Here is a 12,815-nt window from a genome sequence, read left to right as displayed (position 1 = left end):
AGCCACTCTTTTCCATAACCCCTGCCTATTACATGTTATAAAATTCACAGTATTAAAATATAATAGGAAGGATTTTTGCTTCGAACACATACTGTAATGAATTAAAATTCAAGTGATGACGGATCATATTCCTTTTGGAGGAGTCTGTCTTTCTCCCTTGAGTGCAGACTGAGATATAATGAATAGCCCTATGTCTCAATTTTTATTAGGATACGGGATGATGAAGTTAGAGATGGTAAATCTTACTCTCAGTGCCACCTCTCTCCAGTGCCCTGCCTGGCCTGCACTAAAGGAGTAGATTCTCAATTGTTCTGGGCAGAGAGAGTAATACTGAAAAATAACTTTGTCTGGGCACCACAGGATAGGACAGGTTGCATATACACTTGCATACAAGCCCCCAGCCAAGTACCCTGCACATCCTTATGATTGTTTGTCCAAAGTGGATTTCTGAGGCAGTGATATGCAGTCTTATTCCAAAACTCTGTAACATTTAACAGAGTGTACGGCAGGTGTCATAGTCACCAAAGGGAAGTGGCTGGAAATATTTTTTTATTTCTTTAAAAAAACAAACCAAAAACCACCAGAACCAACTTTGTTGCTGACAGTTTTTAAGAGAGCTCATATAATTGCATTCACTTACAGTATGTACAGCAGAGATTTCAAAACTGGTGTTGAGAATCCCAGTGAAGAGTAGCATTTTTCTGGTGTTTCCTATACACACCTATCACAAACACTTACTGGAAGCCGGTGAGGTGAATACGAGACAACAATGTGGAGGAGGGAGCACAGCTTGCTTTAACTCTCTTCCTCAGTGCTGGCGAGGTCCCAGCACTGACATCTTGCAGTGCTTTCTGACGGTGTCACAGAAGAACTCTTCTGCCTCAGCTTACAGCCAGGTACAAAAGCAGGGCTTGTAAAGCACAACTTCTGCTCAGCACTGACTGAGGATCCCCCAAACCACCTCTGTTCCTGTTACACTGTGAATACTGTCAGTTCCACTCTCACCTTGAGCTACGCACCCAGCTCGAACTGCACCGATTCTGGGCTGCCATGCAAGCATGCCAAGAAATATCTCTGTGTTCCTATGTCCATACCTGCTCCTATTTCAGCTGACTATAATTTCTGAAAGGTAAAGGAACCTTAATTCATAAGGGCTAAGGTAGTCGCAGTGCAGATCGCCTGCTCATCCATAATGCAGAACTACAGTCTAAAAAAAGACAGGCTTCAAGCACTCCAGTCTTGGCACAGGTGATTTATTGAAGTAGTGCTTCTGCAGCAAAACTCAGATCCCAGCAATACCAAGTTGAACTGATTTCATCTGAGAAGCAAAGAATCCAGTTATAGGTATGACTTCAAACTAAAACGTAATGCCGAATTTGCATTTAGTTCATATGTATTCTTCTAAAATATCTTAAGAGGTCACTTAATTATTTTTGCTTAACTAAAAAAAACCCCACAAACATATAGCTGATTGAGCTATGTATCAGATTTCTTCAAAGCAAAATACATAAAAATAAGAAACAATTATGTTAAAAACCCAAAGTGCAAATAAACAGAACAGCCATTTTGTCAGCAACAGCTTTACAGATGCTTAGAAAGCTAGTACATAGCAGTCTGATAATTAATAGTCCACATGCTCTGTAAATACCTCCTGTAGCATCTTCCTTACTCATTGCTTCAGAGCACCAGGCTGGATAATCTTCCCTGAACACAGCTCAGCTCCCTGATCCTTTCCTTTGCAATTTGCCTCCATAACCTCCAGGCACCTCTGCCATTTCTTGCATGCATTTCTTCATATTCCTCAGAAGGTCTCACTCTCACAGTTTTATAATTATTTCATTTCTTGCTTCAAATCTCTCATTATTTTTTTCAGGAATCCTTATTAAGACTTCTTTAAAATATATAGTAGACAGATATATATATGCATATATAGATAGTGTACTAAAACGCCTTGTTCTGTGAGCAAGGTTACCTCACTGTACCCTTGCATTCTCTCATTTGTTTGAGTCTACCTGGAGTGTCTTAACCTAATGTTTAAACCACAAATTCTCCGGGCAGGGAATATTTCCTTGCCCTATGTTTGCGGGCACTTTGAACAATCACTGTCCAAGATCGTGACCTAAGAATTAGCAGACACAAAAATAGAAAGGAAAAAGATAGTAACTGTACAAAAGCCTGAGTAACATCAAGCAGAAGCATTTTGGAATTGGAGAAATGCTGTAGGAGATCTAAATTACATTGACTCTGAATCTTTATTTATTCTTATATTTACCTACTGAGGCTACATGGAAATTATGTGCACTAGTTGTAGCTGGTGGCTGGGAAGCTAAGTTCAGATAGCCTGAACTGAAAAACAATAAACGAAAGTAAAAGCCATGGGAAGATAAAGCTTTCATATTTAGAAGATGCAGAAGGGGCTAGCGAGGGTTCTGTGCATACAAGCTTTTGTTGAAGTTGCTGGTGTGTGAAGAAAGGAAGAGGTCAGGGATTTATGATCAAGTTTAAAAGTTAACAGGAGTGAAACCTACAACAGCACTGCCAGTTTCTAGCAGTATCATTTGAACAACAACATACATTCTGAATGCAAGCCTTTAAGCTGCAGCATTTAGGTGTATAACATCTAAAAAAATAAGACAATAACTTTATTTAATAATTCTTTATTATAAGAACTCAGAGCCATAATGAATACTCAGTGAATACTGCAAAGACATCTTGTGATATGTTATCTAAAAGGTCACCAACTTCAGCACTAATAACTAGCTCATTGAACTAGGAACTGTTCAGTGCTTAGTATAATGAGGTGCAGTTCTTATCTGGAGACAGCAAGTATTGATAAACTAATAAATACTAGTTTATCAGTAGTGCAGTTCTACCTGTAGACTTCACAGCTGAGAAGAAAATACATATAATTTGCATGCTCTTTTCTATAAGAAAACTGATGCACAATCGGGTCACATGGGAAAAACAGAACCAAAGTCTCATAATCTTCAATTCAGTGCCCTGTCCCATGGATCCACTTTCATATCAGTTGCTTTCAAACACCACTATTAATGCTATACCAAAGGGCTCATAATCAGAGCCCCAGATACACTATGAATATTTTCCGGTAGAAGTTTAGAACAGTTATTGAACTTCAGAAATATTGTCCCGTCTGCATACTATAGTAAAAAAGAGGAACCTCCATTTATGAGTGGATGTCAAAGTGCATCAGCTCGAGACAGTCTCTTACCTTGAAGCCTTTGCATGACATTGGCAATATCTCTAGATCTTGCCACTAGTCGGGATGAGGCCATGATCTCTTTGCAGCGAGTCCACTTCCCCTGACAGAATTCTCCCTGCAAGCGAGGTGAGGATCTTGGACAGCTTCCTTTCAGCCTTCAACCTTCAGCCCTGGCACAGCATGCCTGGGGCAATCAGTCAGGCACCTCCGCCCCAGCGCCAGCCCTCGCAGGGCCCAGAACAGCACCTGCAGGAAATCTCAGCACCTGGGAAGGAAAGTACCAAGACTTAGAGGAAACTTTTACCAGCTCTTCAAAACTAAGAAGCCTGAGTCTTCATAACTATTTTAACATGTGAAGAGCAGTATGTTTTGCCCACAGCATACAGTCCAGCCAGAGACACAATTAATTCTGAAAGCTTGCTTGGCAATCATCAGTGGAATGAATGAAGCTGCAAAACCAAATCATTAAAAACAATTGGCAATGCACCAGACATCAATGCTTTCCTGAGGATGCTTGTGGATGTTGTTTTAGAAAAAAAAAAAAAAAAAGTTATACATATTAAAAGTAATACCGTAATACTTCTTAACATAAATAATATTAAGCATAAAGGAGGAAAAATGAAACCACTTGTAAAGTCCAAAAGCTGCACAACTTTCTATTTCATCATGCTAGAAAGGAGCATATAATAGTAACTCATTGATCCGGATAATCCCAAACTCCACTGGTACATAGCGTGCTCTCATCTGAAATACTGAGATTCGTATACTTCATTGTTAAATAAAATTGTATTTACATTCACTTTTTTAGTGTATGATGTTGTATTTTGAGTCATTTAACATCAAAAGCTGTGAACTAGAACTGCTACGTGAACTTAACATTTGTAACTATAGTAAGACCTATGTGACTATAAAACTGGTCTAAAGAAACCCAAATCAGATTCTTCAGATAACATTATCAGTAACTTATTATCTTCTGAGGAACAAGTACATGTTGTGTATGTATGCACCTGTTTCCCTGTTAAGAACAAAGTGAGCATATAGACAGAAGAAAAACTGGATCCATACTACACACACTGAGTGCATCCCAAATTCAAGATGATATCCAGTTGATCAATATCACAAATATGAGTGGGTTTACCGGCGCTCTGCACTTTCCTCTCTTCCTGGCCTCTGTCTGTCAGAGAATAGAGTGCCCCAAAATCAAGCAAAGAAGCAGTTATGCTGCACAGCTTTAGGCACACTGAACTGTCCCAACAGAGTTGTGTCAACATGTACAGGGCTTCCAGGGGAAATAACATTTCAACATTTCCTATTCCGACCCTTCAAACCCTGCCTGACCCAAGGGACTCCCTGCTTTCCTGCTTACTGCTGTTTTTATTGAATGTTTATCTTGTATTTTGGATACATAAGCGCTGCTCAGGTCAGCAGACCCAAGCTGGCTTTAAGTTAGTGGAGCTGAGGGGAGCATGCTTCTGATGGATCAAGGTACAGAACAGACTTTAAAGTCCACCCATGTGCACAGGCTGCGCTCTTATGTGCCGTGGCCAGACTGGTAGCGAGACCTACTCCAGCCACATTAATACTATTTTTGCATACGTCTGCACTTTGCACAAGACATCTGCATGCTTGTATCCCTGCTCTCTTTGCCTCCTTCAGAGGCCTCCTCCCTTACCTTTAACTTCCCACCTTTCAGGCTTTGTCCTGTACCCTTCTCTGGGTGCACAGAGACCGTGCATACCAGTCACCATTTCTCAAACACGGAAAGGCACCCTGGCAGGTACCCTCATCTTTGTGACTCCTAGGCATGAGAAGGTGCCCCCATCACACCTCTCAGCTTAAACAGTGGCAGAGGCTGATGGTCCCCTAGCATTGCTGAATCACCACACAGAGCATCAGCAACCAGAGCTCTCTTCCACAGCCAACTCCAAACAGGGCCTGACTTGGTGGACAGGGAGCAGGAGGAGGTTTTTTTGATGTCTGTGCCCACATATGTCAGCTTAGAGAACTGTTTCCTCTGCAATACTTAAATGAAACATGAGGTTGTCTAACTGCAGAGACCAGAAATATTTGCAATAAAGTGGGTTAAATGAAGCCTGGTTTCTGCAGAAGTGGCACTGATAACGTTTTGAGCAGTACTGGAAGCGAGGTACAGTGACTTTTAATTACCAAGCTGCTAGACTAATTGTTGGGCAGAGATAAGGGGTATTAAAAATGCCTTGTCTGACTGGTTTTTGGCTATCAGCAACAATATCAGAATCCCAGCCCACTCACACTGTGGTGGAGCTGGTGTAAATGAGCTGTACACGAGCAGATTTAGAGGAGCTGAGGAAGATGCTGATCATAGTCCAAGTTAAAAGTCTCTGGGAAATTGTAATGAAGATATACGTTCAATCTACTCATACAGCAGGCTGAGTCACTGTATAGCGATAAATGGCAGACTTGCAATTAAAAATTTATCTAGCTGATATTAAATTATATGCTGCATAAGAAGAATCTGCGTTTCTAAATATGGCTCCTCAATCAAAAGCTCCTTTGCAATAAGTGGAAATTAAGGAATATACTAAGTCAGTACAGGTGGGAAGGAAAGATTCTCATGTGCACAGTCACCTCCACAGGCAGAATATCACAGCTCAGAGCATAGCAATCAGTGGAATAGATGAAACAAAGCTTCACATACCCTTCTCACCTGTCTTCAGCCAACATCTAAAGCTCCCTCAGTAATTCAATATGATGCAGAGAGGAAATTTTTCCTGACTTCTAGAAATAGTTAAAGCCTGCACCAAAAGATTATATTTTTCTGATTTGTAAATGTTAAAATACTAATTAAATATTAGCATAGCTGCTACACAAAATAAATTGTAATAAATGGAATGACTTTTTCATTTCAGTGCCAGACATAAAGATGTATCTTCAGGTGGATATGTTTTCAAAATGTACAGATTTTTTAAAAAGTATACGGCTTCAATCTCATAAATCTTAGCCTGCAATAAACCTGAAGGACTGTATGAGCTGCTTTAGCATTCAACAAGTGATTATTCATTATTATTAATTACTATTTTTTTGGTCCTTACAGGGAACGAATACACTAGAGTGAAATGAAATGGTTTTGCATATAAATGAGATAATTTTTTTATTGCATTTCCCACTTATCTGGATATAATGCATAAAGTTACACTTACACCATTTTCTTATATTAATATCCTAGTACTCTGTTTTTAGATAAAAAGATAAAATGTGAACTACTTATATAAAAACCATTAGGCCTAGCATTCTGCTATAGTAATATGCAATTTACAATTCTCTGGATTGTATTCTCTCTTCAAATGCCAGAAAAGTAGGATGTCTTTTCTATGGAAAAGATAAGAAAAACACTAGATCTATTATAGGTTAACTTTTCCAGGTCCCCAGTGTAATTCTCATTTTTTCATTGTGCTCAGAAATGTTTTGAATAAACTGCAATTAAAAAAGGGAATATATTTTCCTTTTATTGGTAATCTTAGAGCACCACTGGCAAGATCTGGTTGCATTTTGGCTTTTAATTCTTAAAGTTTATAAAATATATTAAAGGAAAACAGACTGGCCTGTTAGTAGCATGGTTCCAGAAAACCAAAGAGATACCTGCTGGGTGCAGACAACATATAAGATGTGCAACAAAGACTGATGATAAACCTTATCGAAAAACAGTAAAAAATTCTATGACTTTCCTTCATGTTGGCATAAATTGCAGATTCTCGCTCCACTGGGTTAATGCCACATACAGCAGCCTGGGGAAGATTGCTACGGATGTGAGAGCATATCTGCACCTGAAGGGTTTTAGACTTCTATAATCTTCTATTATAGCCACAATGGATAAAGAAACTCCAGACAAACAAGGATAAATAAATAAAGATATTGATGAGAGGAAGAAATAGACAGGTGGCAGGCAGTGAAAGGACTGTTTCTAATCTGGGGCATATCAAAAAAGAGATATTTGAGAAGCCAAAAAACAGAGTAATAAATTTAAGGAACTCCTGCAGCTAGAAGTAATTTTCAAATGTAACACAGATGTAAGAAATACAATGAAATAACTAAAGTAACTACAGCACATGAACTGAACAGAATCTCAGGAACAACTGAAGTCAGTGCTGGATCACCCATTCTTTGCTCACAAAGAGGCAGACTTCCCTGGTGAGAAACAGTGATACAGAACTGATCAAGTAAAAAAATATTTCCAGGAAATAATTTCTGAGCATGGTTCACTTCTGTAGTGCCACAGGTCCACTTTGATCCACAGGTTCTGTTTCTGAAACATAAGATGTCTTGGAAATGATGCCAGAGGCATAGATACTTCTGGAACAGATGCAATTCTATGAGACAGCAGTGATCCTCAGGCCAATCAGGAATAAACAATTTCATGTAAGGGTAGGAACCGCAATTTTCTGGAGGTCATAACTGCATTTTTAAACATCAAGGTTGGGTTTTAGTTAGTAGTGGGAAAACAAAAAGCTAATTATAGAAAATAGCTTTGCCTAAGGAAGTGATTGAGGTAGTCCAAACTATTAGAATAATCCAAAGCACATAAGCAGGTCGGGAGATGATCTAGAGACACTGCTTAAAAAAATAAATAAAATGGAAATCAGTTACAGAAGTCAACTAGACTGTAGAGCACAGTGTCTCCCCTGTGAAGCAGGCTGGGGATTTCTTTAACTCCACTGTCCACCAACTGTACACCTATGCAGGGCAGATTAAAACTGCTCCAGATATAACTGGAAAAAACCACCACTCAGAAATAAGTGGGCAGAAATAACAGATGAGAAGTGAAGAGCCCGGCCATGGTATGTGCTGTCTACAGGGATGATGAAAGACTTGCAGAAAGACCAGCTGAGTTAGACTAAGGAAGTAAAGACAGAAAGCAAGTGGTTCTTAGCCAGATAAGTAAAAAGGAAGTAGAAAATAAGATCAAGTGGAGATTAATTTGCCTCAGTTAGGATTATACTGATTCTTCTACTGAAGACAATTCTGATAGACAAAGGTACAACAGAAATGGAAACAGCACCATCTGAGATATAATCAAAGTTAAAAGTTGAAAAAAAATGATAAAATTAATTAAAAATAATCCCAGAATACTGAAAACTTGTAGCTGACGAATCCATTCGTAAACTTATTTGAATAAATCTGTCAAACTGCAGGTAATGTCTACTGGATATATTAAAATTAGGAGCTAGGATGAAGTGGGGTAGAGTGATCCAAAATGATTCTTATACTATCTTCAAAGAAAATGCAGTACCCCCTCACTGGTCTGCCAAAATCCAGGCCAACAGAAGGTTGAGTTGCAAATCTGTAGTTCACTGAAGCCCAGTGTAGCACAAATAAGTGCATAGTGGAACTTTCCCAAGCCCAATGGGACATAACTGTGCATCACATAAGATCATGGAAAATGCAATTTTGGCTCTGAAAGGTGTTTTTGATAATTGCATCCCAACACTGTCACTCTGCGCTTCCTTTCTCTACTGCATGGATTGCTTTTGAATAGAAAAAGGTGGAAGAAGACACAGATTATGACCTTTGACAAAGAACACATTGAAACAGGAATGCTATTTTTTTAGAAAATTTGGCAGAACATACATTGTTAGACATATTCAAGGAAAGGTCATTCACTATCTTTCTGATATGAAAGGTTAAATACAATGTACACTACAGTTTAGTAACCCTGCTACTGAAATTCTGCAGGAGTATATTACAGTTTATATAGATGTTGGTAACAGCAGGAGACTGGGATCAGTAGCTCATTACCTTCCACAAACACAGGATATAATCCTTGCCTCAAAGAGCTTACTATCTGCATAAAGACAGGCCAAGATTAAGATCAAAGGTCACAATATACAAACAAATAGGACAGAGCGAAGCTCGGATATAATGTGCAAACTGGTTAACAGTAGGAGAACCATTCTGATTTTTCTGTTTTAATACTGATATGGCACCTAGGACTTCTGTGGCATAATATGACCCATAGCAGAAGGCTCTTGCAGAGGTACATCTGTAGGAGAAGATAAAAGAAAGACTGCTAAAATAGAAAACACTGAAGCATCTCAGGAAAGGGAGGGTCAAACTAAATTTGAGATAATCAAGTAAACATCAATTCTTTGGTATTTCTGCACATCTCCCAAGCAAGAAAGCGTAACTGAAGTATAACGTGAGCAAGAGGCAGATACAGTTCCATATAAATGGAAAAGCAGAAACACCGCTGTTTTCCCCATTAAATCTGTGCCTTTGAGTGAAACAAAGGCAAAAGTTCAGCTGCTTCAGAGATACACTGCTACTGTTACTTTTGTGACCTCTAAGAAGACACAAGAGCCCTAAAGTTTTGTCACTAGCCATGGTAATGAGGATGTATGGAAATAATTGTTTATGTTTGATGTATGTACTTTCCCAGTAACTACAGCTACCACTTGAAAAGAAAAAAACTGAGCCAGAACTGACTTCCTTTAACAAAGCGTGGCTGAGATGGGTTAATGTGGTGTCTGCCCAAAGCATGAACATACGTGTATGTTTCCTGGGGCCTGATCCATCGAAGCCCCATAGACCCACAACGATCACTCTCACACTGACCTTGGAAGTTCTCCAGGGATTCATGCTTTGTTCGGTGCCTTACCCAGCCAGATCCTCCTTGGGGCCAGGCACTCTTAACCTTCTCCCCAGATGCAGTTAAGTACTAACAGGGTGCTTCTCCTCCTTCCCTGTGCACCTCTACTCTCCCTGACCCAATATCAAAGTTTCTTTGAGCAGTGTACTCGCTGTTGGGCTGTGGAACTCAGTGTGGCTCTAGAGAAGTTCACAGGAAGATGCTCCTAAGGTCACAAAGTACAAAAAAATCCCTTGAGGATTCTCATATTTAATGAAGAGAAAGTAATGCTGCATGAAGGTGTACAGTCGTGATGAGATTCTTGTGTCTTTATTAAGTGCAGCAGTTCAAATCACTACTGGCACTTAGCACAATTACTTAAAAATAAAATCTTTTTTTTTTTTTTTTAAAGTCTCAAATGTATTTGGGTTCATCTGTTATTTATACCTATCCAGTGGTATTTTATACTCGGCAACACAGAATTGCCACTGACATATATAATCTCCAAAGGTAATATGAAACAAACAAACCAACCCAGATGCTAGGAACAGGAATTAAAAGAACAGGAGGGAAGTGGAGAGGTTATTATTTCTACTTTCACATCTAGCAGAGTTTGCAAAGGTGAGAATTGAATCACTCCAGGGTGCAGCACCATACTCATTCTGGAGAGCTCCTTTCTCCAGAGGAAACTTTGGTGCTTTAAGGAATATGTCAAACATCCCATATGACAGTGGATATGGACTCCTACCAGAAAAAAGTAGGTAACTCTACAATTAACATTGTACCTCACAAACCAGTTTTGTCATGTCATTCAGCACATGAAAAAGTACAACGAACAAAAAAGCCTTTCTGTTTGCCAACTAAAATAATGTATTCTGATATTCTCTGTCCAGTGGCAATATTTTAACACAGCTCACCAGCATTTATAATTTGGAACCTCTTTAAGTGTTAAAAGTGCACCCAAAAATCACGAAAATAATTACCAGAGATCATAGAAAGCAGACAGGCCGTCACTAGTACTACTAGAGGAAAGTCAGTGCCTGTTAAGAGTCTTGCAACAGGCTCAGCACTTGAAAAGTGCTGGCAAGCAGCCAGAAACACCACATATGATTTCCCTACAAGCCGCACAGGTATAAACCCCTCACAGCGATGAGCACTGGAGTTTCCCTCAGCGTCACATAGGTGATTTACATAAGTAATTCCTCATCGGTTTGCAAAATCTAGTCTATTGTAACAGACTGCTAACAGTCCTTACGTGCACTTTTCGCCAGCATGAATATGGTTGAAAATATGGTTGTCAAAATCCTAGTAACAACCTTGCCTGTTAGTATTTTAGCAGGTCTTACCTCTGGGGAGTTAGCGCACATACCAGGGAACATATGGACTCTATGCATCTTTGTTGCGATGCACTTGTCCTTTTTGCATCACCACTACACGCAGCCCAGCCTAAAACCGGCTTCTCGGGAGTGCACAGGCACAGCCACGTCTTCCTGGATAAACTACATTTTAGCCTGCGGCGTGTGACTGAGCATAAAACCGGGGGTCTCCGCAACACACGCACGTGCACTTGAGGAGGCGAACCACAGCCCTCCTCCTGGATCTTCTACCCCCGCATTCAGAAAGGGCAAAACCTCAAATCCACCCCCAGGAAAACAGACGAACTCCGCAATCACGGCAGCGACTTTCGGGTTAACCTCAAGATAGTTCGGCGTTGGGGGGGAGGAGGCGGCGGATGGGGGGCGCGGGGGCGCAGTGGGGAGAGGCTGCCCCGTGGGGGTCCCTCGTTCCTGGCCGCGATGCGGCCACCCGCCGGCTCACCCTGGGCTCACCGGGGCGGCGGCCCCCCCCGAACGCCCGCAGATCCCGGGGAGCTCCGGCCCCGGCCCCGCGCCGCGCTACGCCGCCGCGCCCTACCTCCGCCCGCCGCTCCGCGCCGCTCCGCGCCTCGGTCGCCTCCCTGGTTACCGAGCACGACGCGCCGCCCCGCCCCGCGGCGAGGAAGCAGGTGCGGGGGTGGGGAGAAGGCGGCGAGCGGGGCTGCGTGTGCGTGGGGCGCGGGGGCCTCTGCCGTGCCCTTGCGGCGCTGCCCAGGCCGCGGCCGCCTCCTCCGGGCTGCAGCGCGGCCCCCCCGCCACCCCGCGCCGTGCCGTGCCGTGCCCCGCCGTGCCGTGCCGTGCCCCGGAGCCCGGCGCTGTCCTCGGGCGCATGGCGGGGGGGCCGCGCCCCGCCCCGCCCGCCGCGGCTGCAGCAAGGCCGGGGCAGCTTGTCCGGGGGCGGCCGCTCTGGCCGCGGTGCCGGGGAACCGGGGGATGGGGCACCGGCCCCAGCCCCGAGACTCAACGCCCCGAAGTGCGCGCTGGCCAGTAGCCGGAGTACTTCTGAAAACGACTGGATCGAGCCGTCACTGCTAATTACTGTCACTAGTCATATCACTGTCATTATCGTTGCGTTTCGTAGCGTTCTGCAGGGCATTACCTTTGGCGTAGGCTCCAGCGCATCATCGTGCCTAAGGCAGGGAGCTGCACAAGCAAACTGGGGCACCGGCACTTACGTAACAGCAGCAGGACAGAAATATTCGAAGGAGCTAGCGAGACGGTCTGCCACTTCTGAGCTCAAACCACACTGGCCATGCAACAGCGCTTCTGCCACCGGTATAAAACGCGATTCTGCCTTTTCAAAAGACATTGCACAAACCCCCAGCCTTGGTTATGCTTTTTCCCTCCTTCATTTTTATTGTTACAGTTAAGGCTGGTTTCATGCTGGAGACAGAAGGATATTTTTCTGCTGAAGAGAGGGATCATTGGGAAAGAAAAACACTCATATAGAGCTGAAATGGAGAAGTTGGGAGAAATGGTGCCAATGCACCTCTTAGTTTTCATCTTTTCTGGCAGTGCTGCAGAGATTCTACAACATTAGCATGCGGTGTGTTTACTGAGTGGATGGATGAAATCTGAGTTAGGCAGCAGAGATTACTCAGCATCATCCCTCCCGTTA

At 42.3% G+C, this 12,815-nt stretch overlaps 1 protein-coding gene across 1 annotated transcript in view; it reads right to left on the bottom strand.

Annotated features, from left to right (window-relative positions):
• The window catches only part of SYNE1 (spectrin repeat containing nuclear envelope protein 1), a 322,973-nt gene extending 311,029 nt beyond the window's left edge, over positions 1-11,944 (bottom strand). Inside the window, exons 1-2 of the mRNA XM_074896543.1 lie at positions 11,736-11,944; positions 3,230-3,485 (exon numbers count right to left, since the gene is read on the bottom strand). Coding sequence (XP_074752644.1) covers positions 3,230-3,293 — 64 coding nt within the window. The 5' untranslated portion in view covers positions 3,294-3,485; positions 11,736-11,944. The remainder of the gene's footprint in view (positions 1-3,229; positions 3,486-11,735) is intronic.
• Between the last annotated feature and the right edge of the window lie 871 nt (positions 11,945-12,815).

The sequence above is a fragment of the Athene noctua genome, chromosome 1, assembly GCF_965140245.1.
Source record: "Athene noctua chromosome 1, bAthNoc1.hap1.1, whole genome shotgun sequence".
In the NCBI taxonomy this organism is placed as follows: Eukaryota; Metazoa; Chordata; class Aves; order Strigiformes; family Strigidae; genus Athene; species Athene noctua.
Note: the sequence above shows the minus strand (reverse complement) of the source record. Positions and strands in the feature narration are given on the sequence as shown.